At 38.0% G+C, this 23,715-nt stretch overlaps 1 protein-coding gene across 1 annotated transcript; it reads left to right on the forward strand.

Annotated features, from left to right (window-relative positions):
- Window positions 1-9,892: 9,892 nt before the first annotated feature.
- On the forward strand, window positions 9,893-10,504 carry LOC149022911 (uncharacterized). Its single transcript, XM_089147728.1, has one exon. The coding sequence runs from the start codon at window positions 9,893-9,895 to the stop codon at window positions 10,502-10,504; it is 612 nt and encodes a 203-aa protein (XP_089003854.1).
- Window positions 10,505-23,715: the final 13,211 nt, after the last annotated feature.

A 23,715-nucleotide genomic window follows, 5' to 3' on the forward strand; every position in this document is an offset into this window, starting at 1 on the left:
CTTATTACTGCAAATGGTTTAATGATTGGATTATGCTTTTACATTCTCTCTATATGATGAGTTGTTGATTTTGTATGTCATAATTGATCTGAGAATGTGTTTGATTAGGTATGGTTTGGGATTGAGAGGTGTCCTTTTGAGTCTTCTGTCCTTGGACATCGGAGGGAATAGTATGGGATGTTCTCCGAAGATGCCCATCAACGTTTTCCCGAATCATTGGTTGTCATACCTGGGGCTGTCTAGCAGTGTTTTGCGTAGGATGTCCCCATTATATCAAACCCGATTCGGAAGCGTATTGAGACCGAACGACCTGTGGCAGAAATGGGAATTCACGGGCACTCAAGACCGGTGAGTTATATCCGTGAGAGGACGGGAATCACATTGTGAGGGCCATTTATGGGTAGGGTTGCATATGGATAGACTTCGGCTCATGGGCGCTCAAGACCGGTGAGTTATATCCGTGAGAGGACATGAGAGCTTCCCGTTTACTATATGTGGATGACCTATAGGTTTGATTAGTTTGTAGTCCGAGAGGGAATACGCTGACTCTAGTGTGAAGGATCCCGAGAGGGGAGGAATGGATGTATCTGGAACTGAGTTGATGTAACTGAGTAGGTGACTTGCATTGGGCTAGGTACTGCGCCAGTACTTAGACCAATGGTGATGTGAGAGAGCGGTGACTTAACCCCCAGCCATGGATTGTCTGAGAGGAATGATGGACCCATTACCAACCGAAGCCGAGTGATTGAGACCTTCCCAAAGAAGTATGGTGCTATGACTTAAAGCATGTCTGCTAATAGAAACCAGCATACATAGAGTTTAGATGCATACATATATTATCTGTTTCATATTGCATTGCATCTTGTTATGAGCTAACTTGCCTTGCTGAGTTCATTCGAACTCACTCCTTTTTGTGCAATCTTTTTGGTTAGATTATTCCATGGGTACTGACTACTATGAAGGACAGTACAATGAAGCGCAAACCAATGAAGCATACTACACGCAAGGTACTGGCAACTATGAAGATAACCCTGATGATTCCTCGGGCGATCAAGTTGCGTACTACGATTAAACGTAACGTAGTGTTGGAACATCTCTGTTGGATTGATGAAGTCCATTAGTTTGAAGATGTTATCTATAGGATAGAAAACTCGTAGTTCAGTTTGATTTTCTTTCCTTACTTTTCTTTAGAAATAGTTGTAATTCTTTTTAGACTTACGTGCTACATTCAGTTGTAACTGTGGAGTGAGTTTCTGTCTCACTCTACTTCTTTTTGATGTGCTTACATCTGGTATCATTTTCCGCACTCTGAATATACTGATATACATTTCTTGATTAGATCTTTTGTTTATAATATTATACTTGATTTTATCCGTTCATGATTATGTTATTGCATATGTGGGAGGATGATTTCCTCGATATTTGATCTTCGGGGCTGTGGATCACACACCCGGGTATGCCAGTTAGGGTACTGGCTGGGGGGATGTGACAAGAAGTCAGTCACAATGTGAATAGGATTCAGGTTATCTGTGGGATTTAGATTTAGGTTTTAGAGGTTTTGCTAGAGGGAAAGTAAGGCTTGTTGTTTCTACTACACAGAAATTAAATTTTATTGATGTTTTACCAGTTGGATAAGGAAAATAGAAGTCGACAGAATTAGTTTTCTAGGACTTTAAAATTTATGCAGAATCTCAAGTAAGAAGATGAAGTGCAGTTTTTTTTCTAAAGTTAGGGAAGTAGGGCTGATTTGAAGAAAATAACATAGGGGGTTGTTCCTAGGGCTCATGCGATCGTAATTGTAACAACCCCTGTATTTCTAACCCAAAATCCATATTGGAGGTCCGATAACTTGAAGGTCAAACCATAATAAGTTGTGGAGTATCTAGATTGTAGTCCATGATCCATATCCTGAGTCCATGGATTTGATTTCTCTTGATGAAGAACCTGCCTTGCTGGGAAAGTGGATTTCTAATCAGAGTCAATAGGTGTTTGAATATGTCCAGATTGAAGGTAAGACCTCCCCCATATGTTTTTTAGGGTTAGGTTGGAATTGGGGATCAACCCTTTGAGCAAAGCATCCAAGTACTAAAAAGTACTAGGGAGCGGTTGCTTAAGGCAGTTGATTGGCCAATCAACTGCCACAAGTGACCGAGGTCTTCTTACGTGGTTTTGCCCTAATTTGATATAGCAAACCTTGACCTTTTTACTCATTATTTTACTCGGGATTGCTACTGTGGACTATTAGGAAGTAGAGAACACGTGTTGGAAGGTGAGAGAAGCGTGGATTGCGAAGTAGAACCAATCCCTCGTCTGTTTTGTGAATCTTGAATAGGTAAATTATCTTCACTCACTCCATTCTTTTCCCTCATCTTTTGGAATGGTGTAAATATATTCCCCTTTTGTTGGTAGTGGTTAAATTGTTTTGGTTCTATTCATTATCAATGAATTTGAGAAGATCCTGTCCTTAAACTGATCTTTGCAGTCGAATAAAGGATGGATCTAATCAAAGGAGATGAATTGAATTATGAATCTTTAGAATTTTAGGTTGTTGATTTGCACCTTTGTTATAGACTTCTTAATAATGAAATTCAGACTTAAATCATCCCGAAATCGGATAAAAATTGTATGATCGAAAGTCATAATTTCGGACTTGCAAACTGTCTATAACAGGGGCGGTCGCTTGACCCAACCAACTGCCCCAAGTGACCGACTGGGTCACAATAGATCTGTGAAGTTTGTCTTTGCTATGATTTGACTCATGCCTTCTATATATTTTTGCAACCTTATGTTTAGGTGTTCTCTGAGTTTGTTGGAAGTGTTGTGAGTGAAGTTTAATTACATTCTAGTAAGCTTTTACATATTTACAGGTAAGGACACGTTTTCTTATTTATATGTAATGACATGCTATATGATGAACCATTTAATTCTTACACTATTCATTGATTATGTAACTTACTGTAGTTGTATAAGTCACTAAATTATATTTGAATATATGTTGTTAATGATATTTTTATATACTTTATCACTTTGTGGTATATATTGATTGATTAGGTTATGATGATTGATGATGTGTTGTAGTTGTGATGGAAAGGTATACATTGGATATCCATTGCTTGGGATATTAGAGGGCTGTGTATGGGACACATGCTTACTGATGCCTCAAGCACTATCATGACTGTTGGATAACATACCTAAGGAGTCTAGATTACATGGCTAGGTACCCTTACATGCTACTACCCTTTTAGTAGGGGAATTGAAGCTGAATGACCCATGATAATAGTGATGTGACTCTGCTTAATCCTACAATGAAAACCAGTCGGTGCGGAGACTCAATGGTCCAATATTGATCATACAATGGTAGGGTTGCATATGTTAAGGTTTGGGCTCATGGACATTCAAGGAGTAGCCAGGGAGTAGTGAGGGGTCATGAGAGCATCCACCCCAACAATATGTGAATGACCATAGGGTTAGGGAATAGAGTCCAACAGCGGTAGCAAGTCTAGGAGGGTTCTCATTCCTAGGTAGAGAAGGATACGGAATTGAGATGGTTGGTGCCATAGGGGAAGTATATGGACTTCATATACTATGTTACTATATGACCTTGCATTGGATTAGAAACCTCGACGTGCGCCAGTCCTCATGCCAATGGTCGTGGTAAGAGAGTGTTGACTTAAACCCCAGCCATGGCTGATTGATGAGGACTGACCCCCTTTACCCAGGATCCCAATAGAAGTAACCAGTCCGTGAGGGACTAGACCTACCCAGAGGAGGGCTAGTGTTATATCTTAAAGCATGTCAATTGTATAGAGACTTGCATAGTTAGATCTTAGTAGCATTCATATTCTTGCATATCATTCATTTCTTATATGCCTATCTGGATATGTTGTCATATATATGAGAAATGTGTTATCCTTACTGAGTTCATCAGAACTCATTCTTTTCTTTGTATGTTATATTATAATTGTACAAATGGTAGTGCGACGGAATCAAGAGAAGTTCCGTGTGAGTACAACATCAACTATGAAGAAGATGTAGTACCGTTAGTGGGAGACGGAGATGTATTCCATGAAGCCTCCTGCAGATGCTTGGAGTGTGCTTACAGCACCCATTGACAGCAAAAGAAGGCATATTGCCAGGCATTCTGAAAAGTCCTTGGAGAAGAACTAGAGAACCCCCTTTCTTGCTAATTTAAAAAAGCAGATTTTAGCTTTAGAGAAAGGTACTGGAGAGAAACTTATTTAGTTATTTATTTTTGCTTCTGCTGTACTCAATAGTTCTTGAAACTTGATTACTTTGATTTGATTCATTCTTTGGAGTATTTGGACTCCTGTAATCCTTTTTGATTAATTATTTTAACTTGCTCTTGCTCTTGATTATCTATTTCTTGCATTTATTATTATTGATGGTAAGACCGTGGATCCTATGATGGATCGCACCCACAAGTTGTCGGGCGTAACCGATACTGGCTGGTGGGGTGTGACACTAATGGAGGAAGCTTGAAGGGGGCTGGGTTGAGGGTTTCCTAGCGGGAGTAGGATGGGGCCAATGAGCTACCGTGTGAAAGAGGGGGAAGGGGAAGGGGCAGGGGGTAATTGCGATGGGGGTGGGGATGGTTTCCTAGGTCTAACAAGAGGGGAGGCTACCTTGGCGAGGGGGTGGTACTTTAGGTTGCAGAAGGAAAGGGAGGGGGTGGGGAGGCTGCAGACAAGGAGGGAAAGGTTGGGGCTGAGGTTGGAAGCCTTCTACTTACTTGAATGTTGGTGATGCTTGCTGGAATTAATGCTTTGAATGCTGAGAATGCACTTGAAGGTTGAAGGGAGAAGATTATAATGCTTCACTAGACAAACACAGGGTCCCGCCTTAAAGGAACCCTACCTGTCACACCCCACCCGCCGATCTCGGTTACCCGCTCGACAACCCGTGGGAGTGATCCATCACAGGATCCACGATTTTAGTCTATCAACAATAATAAATACAAATAAAGACAATCAAGAGCAAGAATAGTTCAATTAATGAATTAAAGGATTACAGGAGTCCAAATACTCCAATGTTAGTTCAACAATACTGGCGCATGTCGGGGTTTCTAATCCAATGCAAGGTCATAATGGTAACATACTACATGACGTCCAGATACATCCCCTATGGCACCAACCAACTCAGTTCAGTATCCTTCGCAACCTAGGAATGAGAACCCTCATGAACTGGCTACCGGTATTAGACTTCATTCCATAACCCTATGGTCATCCACATATTGTTGGGGCGGAATGCTCTCATGACTCCACACGACACCCGGTCCGTTCCTTGGACGTCCATGAGCCCAACCCTAACATATGCAACCCTACCATTTATATGACTAACAGTGGACCATCGTCACATCACTATCATCACGGGTCATCCGGCTTCAATTCCCCTACCGAAAGGGTAGTAGCATGTGGGGTACCTAGCCATGCAACTCTAGACTTTACCTAAGTATGTCATTCAGTAGTTATGACGGTGCTGGAGACATCAATAGACTTGTGTCCCATACCACAGCCTTCTGATATCCCAAGCTAAGGTATCCAAATAGAATACCTATTCCATTAGAACCGCGTACTATCAACCAACATCATATCACATTCATAATCAAAAAAGTGCATGTATAAACAATACAAACAGCAATCATATAACAAGATCAGCATGTGAAACATGGTTACAGCAGCATATGAAATGAAAGATTAATAATAACAGACACTGGACTAGCATGTTCAAGTCAATTCATAAAGACAGGATTGTATGCCCTTACCTGCATATAAGTAATTTGTCCGTAAAAAGTAATCCGTAAACAATTATAAAACTTTCTCTTCAAACAGAGGACACCTATATACAGGGTTACAATTAGGTATAAGTCGAATGAATCAAATCGGATCAAAACCAGAAGTTAATTGGTCATTGAAAACTAGCCGGTCACTCGGGCCAGTCGCTTAGGTTCAATCGACCGCCACTAGCAACCGCCCCCATGTATATTGCTATACAAGGGTGCTTTGCTAGGGGGGTTGATGTCCAAGTACAACGCAACCCTAAAGAAGACATGGGGGAGATCTTACCTTCATTCCGAACATCTCCAGACATCACTTGCCTTCTAGAAGTCAAACTACCAAGCAAGGCAGGCTCTTCAGTCAGAGAATCTAGATCCATGGGTTCAAGGTATGGATCATGGACTTCTATCCGGACACTCCACAAATTTACCTGACTAGACTTTCGGATTCTCGGACCTGCAATACGGATCCCGGGTTAGAAATATGGGAGTTGTTACACTACCACCTTTTGGCAAAATGCTCAATTCATTAATCAATCCAATCTGAAAATAACATCACATGAAGAAGCTATTTGTAGCTTGAAAATAAAAGACTCTGACTCGACTTGGAACTCATTAACAAATAAGCATCCAATTACGTATTGGACTGGACTATAAATGATAAAGCAACACCTAACAGATAAGATAAGATATCTTATCTCAACTAACTAATTTCCAACTCATTCATAACAACTTTAACTCAAAATATTCTCAGCTAACTAATTTGCAACTCATTTAAAAAACCTAACTCAAATTAACAAACTAGACTCAAATGAAAATTCTAAAAATAATTTTAGAAAGAGAAAATTACATGACACCCAGTATTTTTGGGTGAAACTAGTGCCCACCCATTATTATCTCTAAAATTACGTGGCACCCACATGCATAATTACAAATTACCTACAGTTAAATTCTACTGTTAAATGGTTAGTAAAATTGCTCAAATACCCTTGCCCTATTTAAAATTTGAAATTCAAATTGCCCAAATACCCTCCAATACCCAACTATGTGAAGGGATTCTCCCTTCACCCATTTTCTTCCTACCCCTTGCCTCATTGTTCTCTCTCTCTCTCTCTCTCTCTCTCTCTCTCTCTCTCTCTCTCTCTCTCTAATTCATCTCTCTAATTCATTGTGAAAGCTCCCCCATTCCCCATTCATCCCCTATTTTCTTTCTTGATTCTTGCAGTGGCATGGGAAACCAAGAGTCATTGTAGCCAAAGATACATAGCCCTAATCCATTCCCTAAGATCTTTAGGCACTTCCACAACCAAAGATACATAGCCCATTATCCTTTTTCTTCACCAAAACCATTGCATAGGAGCTTAGGATATTCCCTCCCTTCTTCCATCAACCCTAGAGCATTCCATACATTTCCTGCAAACCCTAGTTTATCTAAATATCCCCATAAGTTAACCAATAATTTTAACTATCCCATAGCATACCCAAACTCTCCCATAGGATATCCGTAGGATCCAGGAACTCAAATACACGTCTTTGTCAATCCACAGATCATAGCCTAGTGATTTGATATCCCATTATTTGCTGGTTCTTATTAAAGAGGATCCTGGAAGATCTATCCCAGACTCTGGGTTACATCAGTGCTATCAAAGCTACAAGAACCACCAAGAACTTGACATAGAAGGTGCACCAGAAGTCAGAGCCACAGGACCTGCAAGTTCAAGCACCAACATATTGGAGCCATGAATGGACCAGCAATAGCTTGCGCTCTAGAGAGCATACATAAGGGTCAGACAAACTTTCCTGCAGGATTGCAAAGATTGTTTTACCAACTAATGGCTTATCTAACAATTAGAGCGAATCCACGGAGAAGTACTACCCCCTCCTCCACCTTCATGGTCAAGTGCCCAGTCCCTACAGAGTCTTTCACCCTTGAGGAGAAGCTAATACAAATCACACATACTGGGATGAGAAATATAGCAACATGGATAATCATACCAAGAATTTCATGTATGAGAATCCTTTGCATAACAGGTTTGAGGATGAAGACAGACTCCATCATCATGCATGACCCACTCTAGAAGAGCTTATTAGGTCTGACTACTTGAGTGACCATGATCAGAGGAGGTACAACAATCAAGACACTATCTGTAGGAGGGATCCCCCAGCCACCAATCCTTCCTCAAAACAAACTCCTTAGATAGTCTACTAGGGAACACACTACCCCAACGACAGCAGCCCTAGCCACTACATGGAGGATCTTTTTCCCCTGGACTCTCTTCAGAGGAGGGGAGTTGTTGACCTCAACAACTACTAACTAGTTCTTGAAGAGGTCCTTTTTCCACCTCTACAAGCAAATCCCAGATGAGACTGCTATAGACAAAGCTAATACAGAGAAGAACCTAGCCCATGATGACAAGGTCATAGCAACGAAAGGAGTTAAGAGGCACCCACTCCCCCAGAGGTTTTTTATTCGCTTAATAGTAAAGGTACAGCCCACTGATATCAGGCCCGTACCAGCACCAATCCCATGCGAAACTCGCCCTCCTTTGGGTCTCAAATATTTTCTTCAAGAAGGTACTACATGTATTCTCAGAGCTATAGCTACGGTACTGATAGAGGTGGTGACAAGGAAAGACTCCAAAGGGATGCCCATTGACTTCACCTTTCCTCCTAGGGGTATTGACAAACAGATCCCTAGGATTGAAGGATCAACAGTTTTGTAGTGTAATCTTGTAACTGTCGTTAGAATGACTTGGAATTATGCAAAAAGGTGATGGTAAAAAGTGTGTCCCCCGAATGGTTGATTTAATGTTTTGACTCTAAGATTCTACCCTTCTCTAAAGAACAAAGGGAGATACTAATCTACAGTGGAAAATTTGTTTATCTTTGGGAAAAATCATACATTAATAGAGGAAAATGATGAATAATTAGCTGTATGCTGTCTGTCTGTACGTGATGATGTTTCATGTTGATGTTATATTTTCCCTTAGTGTTTTAAAATAGTAATCTAAATCTAGTAGAAAAGGGCAAAATGATTTGTAGATGACTAATCATCTTTACATTGTTCTGAGTACTATTTCACCATTCAATCCTCATCGATTGAAGTTTGCCGTAAAAGTTGTCTCAATATTTCTAGATGCATTGGTTTCCTTGCATGATACATCCAGACTGTGTTTTCTATTCACAGGTGCTGGATATGACAGATGGAGAGGTGGAGGCAGGGGTTATGGTCGTGGCTGTGGGCGGATGGGTGGGGGACGTATGGGTGGCCGTTGGAGGGGTGGTGGTAATCAGTTCTAGGAGTTGGGTTGGCATGTTTTGTTCTACTCTAAGCCTGTTGAAGTTCAAACACCCACTTGGAAGGTCGGCAAATTCAAAGTCGGTTCAGTTCAGAAGCTTCATGAAGATGGTAGAATACTACAGAATTTTCAAGAGGATTGTGGTAAGAGATAGAGGCGGCTGAAGATGAAGTCTGTAGAAGTCGGTAGAAGCTTGAGGAAAGAGAGAGGCGGTTTCAGAGTCGACCAAGAATAGAAAGACTTTGAGTCGGTTCAGTATGAACAGAAATATTAAAGAAACAGCTATGGCGGTCTTTATGTCTATATAAAGGAAGCCTAGTCCTGTTGTACGGTGTGTAATAGAAAAAGAAAGAAAGAGAGAAGTAGAGGGGAGAGAGAGCTAGTGGAAAGAAAGAGAAGGAGAATAAGAGAGGAGAGAAAAAAGGTGTTGAAACACCTTTGTTACATACGTGAGCAGAGGAAGAGATAAGAGAGAGAGAGAGAAAAGTGCTGTAGCATTTTGTTTGTAAGTTTCCTCTTTTTAATTAGAAAAGTGATTTATGTGGTGTTTGATTTTAAAACCTCTTTCTTGTGAGAATTACATATATATATATATACTGTTTGTGAGTGGTTACACCATCACCCTGTTGTGCCAACACGTGGTATCAGAGCCCTGTTCGATCCTAGTTGATCGGAAGCATCAATTTGATACGGGATGGCGAATATGATCCAGCCTCAGATTCCTAAATTATCAAAATCCAATTATGATAATTGGAGCATTCAGATGAAGGTACTGCTCAGATCTTAAGATCTGTGGGAGATGGTTGATGAAGGCTATACAGAACCGGCTGCAAAAGTAGCCCTGTCGGATGCACAGAAAAGTATGTTGAAGGATTTAAGAAGGAAAGATAAGAAAGTTCTATTTCTCATTTATCAAGGTGTTGACGAATCAGTGTTTGAGAAGATTTCAAATGCCAACTCAGAAAAGCAGGCATGTGATATTCTGCAGAAATCCTATCAAGGCGTGGATAAAGCAAAAAAGGTACGCCTTCAAGCTCTAAGAGCTGAATTTGAAACTCTTAGAATGATTACATCTGAATCTATTGCTGATTACTTTAGTCGAGTTCAAACTATTAGTAATCAAATGAAGAGAAATGGAGAAATATTAGATGATGTCCAGATTATGGAAAAGATCCTTAGATCCCTTGTTCCAAAATTTGAATATATTATGGTGGCGATTGAGGAATCTAAGGATCTATCCACAATCTCTATTGATGAGCTTATGGGTTCTCTCCAAGCTCACGAGCAAAGGATAAATAGAAATAAAAATCCTGGTGAAAGTCTGGATCAAGCTCTACAGAGTAAATTATCCATGAAATATGAAGGTTCAAGTAGCAGAAGTCAAGGACGAGGACGAGGAAATCGTGGATGAAGCAGTCGCAGACGAGAAACATTTAGAGGCAGCAACTATAGCAATTATGGTGGACGTGGAGGATGGAGAGAACAAAATAATTATGATCAAGGACGATCCAATATAAGAGGTTGAGGTTGGAGATCAAGAGGACGTGGTTCTTATTCTCAAAGAAATGAAAGATCCCAATATCAATGCTATAATTGCAAGAGGTATGGTCATCTCAGCTATGAGTGCCAGGAGAAGCTAGCCAAGATCGAAGAAAAGACTCACCTTGCTAAAGAAGTGGCGAATGATCAATCCACAGTGTTGCTGACCTATAGAGGAGATGGAAAAGAACAGGAGCATACCTGGTTCCTTGACACCGGTGCAAGTAATCACATGTGCGGCATCAAGGAATATTTTATAGAATTGAATGAGACAATCCAAGGAGAAGTCATGTTTGGTGATTCATCCAAGATTCCAGTCAAAGGAAAAGGCAACATAATGATCCAGGCGAAGAATGGAAGACCACAAGTTTATCACAGATGTCTATTATGTTCCAGGACTACAGAGCAATATAATAAGTCTTGGATAACTCCTAGAAAAGGGGTATGATATTCATCTCCAGAATTTCACACTCACTATTATGAACAAGGTTGGAGATTTGATTGCAAGAGTAAAGATGTCTAAGAATAGACTATTTACTTTGGACATCAAAGAATAAAAGGTAAAGTGCCTGAACTCCATCATCAAGAATGACTCATGATTATGGCACTTGCGGTTTGGGCATCTTGGCTTCAGTGGCTTAAAATTACTATGGAAGTCAAAGATGGTGAATGGTTTACCAAATATTGATCATCCAGATCAAATTTGTGAAGGATGCATTCGAGGAAAGTCACACAGAAAAAGCTTTGAAGTTGGAAAGTCAAGAAGAGCAACAAAGCCATTGCAGCTGATTCACAGTGATATAGTTGGACCACTTGAGGTTACATCACTTGGAGGTCACAGGTACTTTATTATTTTCATTGATGATTTTAGCCGCAGTATTTGGGTATATTTCATTAAAGAAAAATCAGATGCTTTAGACAAATTTAAAGAGTTTAAAGCACTGACTGAAAAACAAAGTGGCTATCATATCAAGACTGTCATATCAGATAGAGGAGGCGAGTATACTTCAAGATTATTTGAAAATTTTTGCAAAGAGAATGGTATTTTGAACCAGCTCACAGCTGCTTATACTCCACAACAAAATGGAACCGCAGAATGGAAGAATCGCACAATTCTCGACATGGTGAGAAGCATCTTGAAAGGTAAGAATTTACCTAAAGTCTTTTGGGTTGAAGCTATAGCATGTGCTGTCTATCTACTCAATAGATGCCCAACTAAAAGTGTCAAGTTCAAGACACCTTTTGAAGCATGGACTGGGTACAAACCCGGTGTTAGTCATTTCAAAATCTTTGGATGCATTGCATATGCACATGTGCCAGAGCAAAAAAGGAGAAAGCTAGATGATAGAGGAGAAAAGCATATTTTCATAGGCTATGATGCAAGAACAAAAGCCTACAGACTCTACAACCCAATTAGAAAGTTGTAATCTCAAGAGATGTTGATTTTGATGAAGCAGATAATTGGAAGTGGACAGAAGAAGAAAAGAATGTCAAAGGAACATTTTTGGAAGATGAAGAAGCTCTTCAAGAACAAACACCGACACTGAATGAAGATCCAGGTCAGACTCCTCCACCAAGTCCAGTTCCAATAACTCCAGGCAGCAGCAGCTGCTCAACAAAAGCTCCTACAAGAACACGAAGGCTTAGTGATGTCACTACTGAACCAATACAAATGGTAGATGATTTTACATTGTTTTGCCTTTTAGCAGAATGTGATCCAATCACATATGAAGAAGATGCTCGTAAAAAGAAATGGCAAAAAGCCATGGATGAAGAAATAGAAGCAATCAAGAAAAATGATATGTGGGAGCTCATTGATTTGCCAGAAGGACACAAGACAATTGCAGTAAAGTGGGTGTACAAGACGAAGACAAATCAAGAAGGAAAAATTGAGAAATACAAGGCAAGACTTATTGCAAAAGGCTACAAGCAACAACAAGGTATTGACTATGATGAAGTATTTGCACCAGTTGCAAGGATTGACACCATTAGACTTCTGATTGCTTTGACAGTTCAAAACAAGTGGAGAATCTATCAGATGGATGTAAAGTCAGCTTTTCTCAATGGATACTTAGAAGAAGAAGTATACATTGAGCAACCCCAAGGATATTTGAAGAAAGGCCAAGAAGATGAAGTATACAAGCTAAAGAAAGCATTGTATGGCTTAAAGCAAGCACCAAGGGCTTGGAACATGAGGATTGATGCATATTTCCAGCAGAACGGCTTCATAAAGAGTCCATATGAACACACCTTATATACAAAGATAAATGGAGATGGAGATATCATGTTCATCTGTCTCTATGTGGATGACATGATTTTCACAGGCAATAATCCAAGTATGTTCGAAGACTTTAAGAAAGTCATGACACGAGAATGTCAAATGACAGATATTGGAAAGATGTCATATTTTCTTGGAATAGAAGTTATCCAAGCAGATGGAGGAATCTTCATTTCACAGAAGAAGTATGCAGAACAAGTACTCAAGAAGTTCAAGATGGATCATTGCAAGGCAATAGAAACACCAGCAGATACAAATGTGAAGCTGAGACGTGATTCAGAAGAAGAACCTGTCAATCCTACTTTTTACAAAAGCCTGATTGGAAGCCTAAGGTACTTAACTTTCACAAGACCAGACATCATGTATATAGTAGGTGTCATCAGCAGATACATGGAAGAACCAAAGCAGTGTCACTTCATCGCAGCAAAAAGGATGCTAAGGTACATAAGAGGTACAACTTCTCAAGGTCTGTTCTATACTCAGTCAGATAATCCAAGACTAGTTGGTTATACCGACAGTGATTATGGGGGAGACCTAGATACAAGAAAAAGTACTTCAGGGTACATATTTCTTATTGGATTTGCAGTAGTTTCATGGTCATCAAAGAAGCAATCAATTGTAGAGCTTTCATCATGTGAAGCAGAATATATTGCAGCAACATTATGTACGTGCCAAGCAATATGGTTGAGGAATCTTATGCAAGAGATGCATCATCCACAAAAGGATCCTACAACCATATATATTGACAACAAGTCAGCGCTCTCTCTCACGAAGAATCCAGTGGCCCACAGCAGAACTAAGCACATTGACACAAAATACCACTTTATACGATAGCATGTGAAAGACAATAATGTGAAGCTAGCGTATTGTCAAATTGAAGATCAAATTGCAGACATTTTTACAAAGCCACTCAAGACTGAAGTGTTCAAGAGATTAAAAGCACAACTCAGCATGACAAGTCAAGTTTGAGGGGGAGTGTTGAAGTTCAAACACTGACTTGGAAGGTCGGCAAACTCAAAGTCGGTTCAGTTCAGAAGCTTCATGAAGATGGTAGAATACTGCAGAATTTTCAAGAGGATTGCAGAAAGAGATAGAGGCGGCTGAAGATGAAGTCTAGAGAAATCGGTAGAAGCTTGAGGAAAGAGAGGCGGTTTCAGAGTTGGTCAAGAATAGAAAGACTTTGAGTCGGTTCAGTATGAATAGAAATATTGAAGAAACAGCTATGGCAGTCTTTATGTCTATACAAAGGAAGCCTAGTCCTGTTGTATGGTGTGTGTAATAGATAAAGAAAGAAAGAGAGAAGTAGAGTGGAGAGAGAGCTAGTGGAAAGAAAGAGAAGGAGAATAAGAGAGGAGAGAAAAAAAAAAGGTGTTGAAACACCTTTGTTACATACGTGAGCAGAGGAAGAGATAAGAGAGAGAGAGAGAGAGAGAGAGAGAGAGAGAGAGAGAGAGAGAGAGAGAAAAGTGCTGTAGCATTTTGTTTGTAAGCTTCCTCTTTTTAATTAGAAAGGTGATTTCTGTGGTGTTTGATTTTAAAACCTCTTTCTTGTGAGAATTACATATATACACTGTTTGTGAGTGGTTACACCATCACCCTGCTGCGCCAACAAAGCCAAGTGCTTGCCCTGGCGTTATGGGGGAAGGGGAGTGTGAGGAAAAGTATTGTGATTACGGTGTTTCCAGCTTCAAACTGTGGGCTATTCTGAAGGGGGTTGTTGGAGTAGTGTTTGGTTCATATGTTCTATGATATGGATATTGGCTTGGCCTGCTTGATTTATGTTTTGTTGATTTTCCTTAGCCAAGGGCAGTAGGTAATATGATGTGCTCAATTGTTGTAAGTCGTCCATCTCTCAACGCTTCCCTCCTGAATCAATCTTTCCTTTGTATCTATATCCAATTTTTTTGCAGTGTATGTATTTGTTTTTAAAACCTCCATTCCTAATGCAAGTTTTATCTGTACAAGATGCGAGTTTCCCCCTTACTTTTAAAGGTAGACTGGCTGACTGGCTTTTGAGTGTTAAGAAAGGCTTCTGGAACAGGTTGTGCTTTTGACCTTCAAAAAAAAAGGCTCCTGAAATGGGGGTTGTTCGAATTAGATGTTGAACCTGACACACATAGTTGGCAACCTGAAATTGAATCCTACTTTGTTCCTATTAGATTTTACCATATCGTGCCTGCATGTATGGGTGTTGTTGAGCACCCTTGAATTTGACTACACTACAGGAATCCAACGAAAACAGGAAGGAACCAATCGAACAGTCCATCAATGTGGTTTGGCATGCATTCCAGTTTCCAATAATTCATTCGTTTATCCGCAGCTAATGAATGTTGTGGTTTGACCATTTGCAACGTTAGCAAAGAAATCAAATGTCTAATATTTGTTGGAAAGAAAATCTTTACTAAATGATTAAGTTTTAAAGATGAATTAATCCGTTGTACCCATGCAGACCTAGATGTTATATTCCTACTTAGGATCTATTGACTCTATTAACCATCTTGCAAATAAAAGAAGCTATAAGCCTTCTTACTTCAAATGCCTTTGAAAAGTACTACCTATTACCTATCTTGCAAGTAAAAGAAGCTATAAGCCTATAGAGTCCTGGGTCCCAAGTTCTCTATAAAAGAAAGCGTGATCTTATGTACGGTGCAACCAAATTGAAATGAAAAAGAACTTTCTGAGTCTTGTGCACAAGGAGGGGGTATAGAAGTTATATTCTTTCTTTGAATACCTTTGAGAAGGACTTGTGTTACAAGCCTATAAAATCCTTGGTCACAAGACTCTTTCATTAGGATCATTTTCATCTGACTTTCCTTCTTTGTGTGCGTGCATGGCGTGCGTCTGGCAATCGGATGTCCTGCTGTTAGTATTTGGTTGGTTTCTTGGTACCATAGGTAGGGCATTCAATGGCAGACTTGTAGATGCATGCCTTGCTCAGACGCTAAGAATTTTGAATCCTCCGTTGCCCATTGGCATTTAATAACTTTTGTCCCAATTAGCCTAATGAGAATTGTACACATTAGGTGAGGCATTCACATGATAAATTTGTTGCTGTTTTCTTTTGCCCCTCTAATGAATACTTGGTTTTTCTTTTTCTTTTTTCTCCAAAGTAGAGTAGATTGATCAAGTTTTACGTTGAATTCTTATTCTTGTCTTGGAAGACTGATACATGAGAAAGTAATTTTAACCCAATAAACAGACGTGTACGTTAAAGAAATTATATATATATATATTTATATATATATATATATATATATATATATATATATATATATATAAAATATATATATAAATATAGATAAATATATATATATATATATATTTTTGAATTGATGATTTTTATGTATATATTAGGGATAAAATATTACATAATATACCGTTAGGTAAACTCGAAATCACAACCTCTTCACTAAAAGGTGTTCTTACCGATTGAGCATGCCAGCAATGGTTTAAGAAAATTTTTAAAAAGTAAATTAAAATAATAGGTGATCATATGACTTTTGAGTGTAGGACTCTAGATAAAGATATTGGCCGATCATCAACAACAACAACAATCCTTGTTCCAACTAAATGGGGTCGGCTACATGGATTCCTCGCCCTCCAATCAATTCCGTTTGAGGCCATACTAGATACAAGGCCTAAGCTATACATATCCTTTCTCACCACTTCTCCTAAGGTTATCTTAGGTCTACCCCTAGCTCTTCTAGTTCCTTCAATATGGATTATATCACTTCTCCGTACAGGAGCATTTATAGGTCTTCGTTGAACGTGGTCGTGCCACCTCAAACGACTTTCTCTAAGCTTATCACTTATGGGAGCAACTCCCAGACCAACTCTAATATGATCGTTTCTTATCTTATCCATCCTAGTTTTGCCACTCATCCATCATAGCATCCTCATGTTAATCGAGTTTATCTATATGATTCTTTTAAGTCCAACACTCGTCGTACATCATAACCGGTCGAACAACGGTCCTATAAAATTTTCCTTTAAGAAGGAAAGGAAAAAGAAGAACTATACCAAAGAAACCCACTAAAACCCTTACAGATGAACCAGGTACCTAAAAAAAAGAGGAATATGAAGTATCACATCATCACTGGATCATCATATAATAAAAAATGAGCAATTAAATTTGGATTTATTCAAACTTGGTATTTCTTAAAATATAGGAAAGTATGACTCTTAATAGTCTTGATATGTTTCATGTTTTATTAGACTAGACTATGGTGATCGACAAATAAAAAATGACTTTCCAAATATATTGTTTGCTTTTGGGTAGAAAATTATATTCTTAGTTGTAATCTCATAGTTAGGAATTATGTATTTAATTTTTCCTTATTATTTTGAAGTAAAATTCATTAAAATATAAAAAGTGTTATAAATAATATTGATTGTAAATTCCATCACCCCAAATAGATAATACTCAATGAAGACCAACTACCAAGAGCAACGGGAAAATCCAATAGAAGATACATGATAATAAAGTGTGATAGTCAATGTTTTATTATATGCACCCACGGGAACACCCCAACAAGAAACAGAAAAGAATGAAATGTATATTGAGACTGATATCATATTAGAGAAAAGCTACTCTCCAAAATAGAAGGCAACAAATACAAGATGAGCAGGCCAATATAATATTTTATAATATATAGAAACACAAAGTATGCAGAGAAAAAAAGAGAAATAAAAGTTATCAGGCGGGGAAAGAAGGGGAAGAGGGGGAAGAAAAGAGAAAAAACGGGAAAGAGAAAAGGGAAAAAGGGAGATGAAAAGTTTGGGAACCAGAAGAAAAACAATCAAAAAGAACGATGGAGTTGAGGGATGTGAAAATAACGATTCAAGCGAAGAGACACACACTAGGGTTTTATGAAGAAGGAAAAAGGAGAAAAGGTTTAGTTAAGAGATGAAACGATCAAGAAATGAAAATGGAACAATGAAACATATGCGCGTTGGGGGCGAGATCCAACGGTGCGGTATCTAGAAACGGCTATAAAGTGGAGTTAGAATGTTCAAAAGGAAATGAAGGGTGAGAAGGGGGAGGTTGACAGGGAATGTGATCATTCAAAACCAAAGGGAGGAGAGATCGACCGATAGACCCAAAAAACTGAAAGGAACGTCGGTTTCATGACCAAATCTCTAAATGGCAGGAAAAGAACCAAGAGGGAGACCGATTTGGTGAGAAGATTCAGGAGTGCAACGATGTGAAATAGTGGAAGGGGGTGAGATGTGAGAAGTGAGAAGGAGAATGAACCGAGAAGATGGTATGGAGAGATACAGAACGGAGGATAAAAGTCGTTGAAATATCGGGGGCTGTGGGGTACCGACAGGGACACAAGGACATGTGGACCTTGGTTTTTATGATGTAAATAAATAAGAGAATAATAAAGATTCTCAATATAATTCTTTAAAGAGTAAATAATTGTATCGATGTGGTATGAAAGCCAATAAGCATGTATCTATCGTACTCCACAATATTTCGTTAAACTTTGTTAATAATTAATTAAATGAATGAAAATAATGTGGAGATAAATTAGATTTTCTAAAATAATGATACTGAAGCAAATTGCTTGTAAAGAGGATGATTTTGATGGCCTTATAGATACTACACATCTAGATGTTGAAACTCAATTGAAGATAATAATTGAAGATTTGGTTATGTAAGTCGTTCAAATAAAAATAAAATTGATATTATGTTAGTTGTAATTCTTTCCCCAAATCTCATATCATATGTAGTTTATCTAAATTTAATCTTTTTCCTCTAATTTATTGACTTCTATATATCTTTTGATGTATTTTGTTTCATTTTGATGAAGAATGTGAATATTTTCTAGTGTGCTATAACGCATATTATATTAAGAAAAATAAATTATTTTATTTGAGGATGCGGAAGTCAATGTTTATACAATAATTGATAGTACAACATTATTTAAGGGCTCTGGAAGAGCTAATCTATTATTACCGGGGAGATCAAATTGCTATAGATAATGCATTATTTTGAGGTAAGCCTCAAAGAATCTATTAGGTGGCGTTGGTTCGAAGTGAATCGGGTTCAGAATCATGTTTCTAGGGAATCATGAGTCTGTGGAAGTAGGTTCGAGAGTCAAATTCTAAAAAAATGTGTTTGGTAGATGAAAGTGAACGGAATAGCATTGGTTACCTGATTGAAGTGTATCCGTCGAATTAGCATTTGGTACTGATTAGAAAGTGAATCTCTGAATTAGCATTTGGTTACCCCGATTTGAAAGTGAATCTGTTTGTTATTTTATTTGATTAACCAAATAGCATAACAATAATTTGTCAAAATTCAATACATCAACCATGAAATTTTTAGACATTTTTGGTCAAGAATAAATATTAATTAAACATCAAAATTATTAGAACCCGTTATATGTTCCAACTCCAAGTCAATACAATTGTTACGAGTTCATCCTAAGCTTTGAACCCATGGTTGTAGTAAGTTTTGGTGAAAGTGACGTCACTAGTAAGGTATTTGATCCCTGGCATTAAAAATGTTTTTTCTTAGGTTTTAATCCACAAACTTATTAAGCAACTAATTCAATCCAATGCATCAATCTTATTTACTTTATAATAACCTAATCCATCAACTAAGAAGTTTTTCCTTCCAAGTTGCACTAACAATTTGTTGATGTGTGTGCACTATTAAAAGGAAGAAAAAGATGCATTAATGACTATAATATTTAACTGATGGACATAGTCCCCTAGTCAACTCCCTGCGTAGTCAAACACAATTAAAAGCTATTTCATTGTCTTTGAACAACTTTCAAACTAAATACTTGGAATTCTCAAGCACTAGTGTTAGATCAATCAATCAAATAGTCGAACAATAGCTTTGTTGTATGATTCAATCACTACCTATAAGAGTTTATTTCAAAATAAATACCATCTTTGTCCCAAATATCATGAAAAAACTAGACAAGAAGCCAAAATAACAAAATTGAGAATTCAATTAGGTCTTCATCCAAGGACCCACCATGTCTTAAGGCCACGGAGCTACATTCGATTCTTAAAAAAGAGAAATGTTTTTACATCTTGGTTGCATAAAAAATACAAACAAGAAAGTAACAAAACCCACACACATAAGAACAAGAACCAAAGCAACATTGTGATTCGGTCCATCGAATTGAATTTGAATGTGCACGTGTTCACTTGGTGCTTGCCATCCAACACCCAAATTTTCTTGTTCAGTGTCATATGATGTTGAAGGGGAACCCTCCTCAATGTTTGACCTCCCACATCTTATCTACCCAAATAAAAGAATTTTGATGGCTACTACCATTTGGGCACCTATAAAATCTGACGGATTTCTTCTTGTTCGGAAGTCATTAAGATCATCCTTCCTTGTCTGCAATAGCACAATGGAGGCTGTTGTTCCATACTAAGTACAGCCTTATGAAAGTAAACCTGAAATAGATGACTCACCAACAAGAACATATTAATACATTAAACCAATATTTACCCACCATGTTCTGAAAATTAGTCTTAACTTCACCTGCATGGGATTCAGTTTTCACATTCAGTTTATTCAAGAAAAAACATTAATACTTATTAAACTTAATAAGTGGGTAGCTCTAATTGGTACAAATGGCAAAAAAATAGAGAGGAACGCAAAACATCCTATCATATACATAGGAAGTGCCTAACCACCTAAAGCATATGAAAGTTTACATGCAACAACCAATAAGCAAAACAAACAAAGAATCGTAAAGGGAGAACTCTAACTAAATAAACTTTACATGAAACTTTCATGATGGAAACATATGCAACTCTTCATTTGATACATTCCATTCTAATTTCGAACTATGCTCCTACTTTGGACTCAACATAGAAAGCAAAGCAAACAAAGAATTCCTGAGATGGCTGAACTCTAACTAAATAAAATTACAAAATCACAAGGACTTATAATATAAGAAGGAATCCCTTTTAAGGTAAGATTCCTGCTGAACCATTCCTAACTAGACTAGGATTCTTTCTTAACTTAACAAGGACTGACTTAAATAACAAAACAAAAGTAAGACTAGATTCCAAATACAATCCTATGCAGAACATTATTTCAGAAGACAGCTGGAGGAGCCATAGCAACAAATATGAAGTTGCATCAAGCCAACACAATAAGTACAACATGGAAAGTTATTGCTCTGAGGAACAAAAACTTAACAGAAAGTAATCCAAACCAGATAAATCATACCAAGTAGAACAAAAAAACCAAGTAAAATTTTGAGCTCTGTCAGTCCTATATAGCAGGAAACATTGATGATCACCAAGAACAGCTAATCCAAACCAGATAAATCATTAGGACTAAAATTATATAGTAAAACAGCTGCACATCCTCCTCCGACATCGATGACGACGACGACGACTCTCCCACACTCACGTACCTCCAGCAGCAAAACCACAACATCAAGACTTCTGATCAGTACTCTATTGACCAACGAATTAACGCCTACGATCGAGTAACGACTCAGATTAATTAATTAGATCGATCACGACATAAATTAATTAATTAAAGTAGCTAGATATATACATATAATAATAAGAAAATTTACAAACTAATCAATTAATACATACATACATACCCAGTTTCCAACTCAAAGGGAAGAGGGCCTGCAAAGCCAGGAAGATGTGTGACTGTAGCCGAGTAGGAGAACGGTAGCATTAATGACAACCACAGCTGGAGCTGTAAAAACAACCACCCCACCTGCTGCTTCCCCCCTACTAGTACTACTCTTCTTCCTCCCATTCTTAATTAAAAAAATAAACTATACCTTCTTCTGTTACAGGAACTTTGCTGCTTATGCTTGAATATTTGGAACCATGCTGCTGCTTTGCTTTTTGATCAATGAAACAAATTCTGTTACAATTTCAAAACAAGATCACCACCCCACCTATCAAGTATCAAGTATCAAGTATCAATGATCAATACAAGGTGAAAAAAGCAACGTAAATGGAAAACTTAGATGAAAAAAGCAACGTCATTTACATTAGGACGTGCCAATTAATCAATCTTAGTCCATATAATTTTCTACATTAGCCTAGTAAATCTTTAATTTTAAGCTATGAAGTTTCAACTTAGACATGGTAAACAATGCTCAAGTTAACCGAAATTTGCAGTTAATACATCAGGCCTCCATTCTCCAACCATATAAATTTACAGGTATCATACATGGAAAGCATGAGGCAGCTTCTTCGAATGGTAGGTGTTCACTTCTGATGTGCAAAAGATGCCAAATCAGTGAGAGAAGCACACAGTAATGAGATTTTGGGTGGATGAGCTGATTGAGTCTTCAACATTAAAACCTATTAATTTTAACCCAATGACCTAGAAATGGAAAGACCTGTGAAAGCTAGCTCTCAAGCTGAATTCTAAGTCTCTCTCCATATTTTAAATCTCTCTCAATATTCTTGGATATCAAGTCTTCACAAAATTCTTTTCACCCACAATCAAAACTGAAATGATTTCAAACCTTATTACCAAAAAAAATATGATTTCAGAACCCCCACCAAGAAGGAAAAAAATTGAAATAATTCACTCTAATCAGCATCAAAGATGACCTAAATTACCATCAACACTATCTCCGAAAGCGAGATCAGAAGATTATGAAGAGCCACATGCACAACCCCGTTGTCCTTGTATGGAATCTAATAATGGTGACCCTGTTTGCTCCTTACTCAAATAAATCCAAACACTTCAAAAAAGCCTTTGGTGAGAACATGTCTCAAATTCTTCAAACAGAGTATTTCTAATAACAGATGTGCTTGCACATGTAATAGAAGGCCACCCATTTTTTCTCCTTATAAATGAATGTTGGCTCCCAGCCTCAGCTTGTCTCACCATGGTTCATCCCTAGCTCCAGCTTTCCTCTTCTCTAGCTAGACACCAACATTTATGTCTTTCTCTAAAAAAAGATACCTGCGCTGATGTACATAAAAAGGAAACCTCCTTCCAATGGAAAAATGTGAGTTGTTTTAAACTTGCACCTAAAGAATTTCTCTAGACAGAACTAAAGTTCTCAATGGAAGGTATATTACCTCCATACGGTCCATGGAAGATTTTCATAAACCAATGGCTGAACCATAGGTTAACCTCATTCTAAGGCAATACCAAAGAACAGATAAACCAACCATAAATTAGAAATACTCTATCATGCATTATAGATACAATAAAAGAATTTTTGTAGAATTGAATTCAATCAACCCTAGCTCCAAAACATAGCCCAACATTATGTTTACTCTATTTCCAACCGTAGAACCATCATATTAAGCTCTAATCCCATAACCACAGGTTTTAAAACCCAAACTTTACCGCTGGTTCATTTGAATAGGATCCCCAAGGTAAACCCTATAAGAAGCTACACATAACCGCAGATAAATATGAACAAAGAGCTCAATTAAGAAAGCACATCTACATTTCCTACTTTCAGATTTCGATGAGGCACTAACTACAAAAAAGAAGTTGCTGCATTTGCTATCATTTCATTTAAGCTTGGTTTATATACAGGGCATGAGATCACTAATCACATGATGAAGCAACGTGTATTGGGATTTCCACAGCTCCCACAATTTCCAAAAAAGCCATGTTTTATTTAGTTCTAATAGCTTTGAGATTGTAATAAGGAGTGAGGTTTAGGCCTAAGGTCTCACTACTTAGATTCCCAAGAACACTACAGAATTTTCAGAATTACTTTTGCAATGCTATTAGCCGCTATTGTCTTCTTCTCCATCATGTGAGACCTTAGTTTAGTGAGTCATATCTAAACTAGTGGGATTGACCGGAGCAATTGATT

Source organism: Hakea prostrata, chromosome 3, assembly GCF_041222555.1.
Source record: "Hakea prostrata isolate BN-2017 chromosome 3, UWA_Hpros_2, whole genome shotgun sequence".
Classification (NCBI taxonomy): Eukaryota; Viridiplantae; Streptophyta; class Magnoliopsida; order Proteales; family Proteaceae; genus Hakea; species Hakea prostrata.

Bases quoted from the DNA above. Each gene is read 5' to 3' on its own strand.
- LOC149022911 (XM_089147728.1), top strand. From the start codon at position 9,893: ATGGTTGATGAAGGCTATACAGAACCGGCTGCAAAAGTAGCCCTGTCG.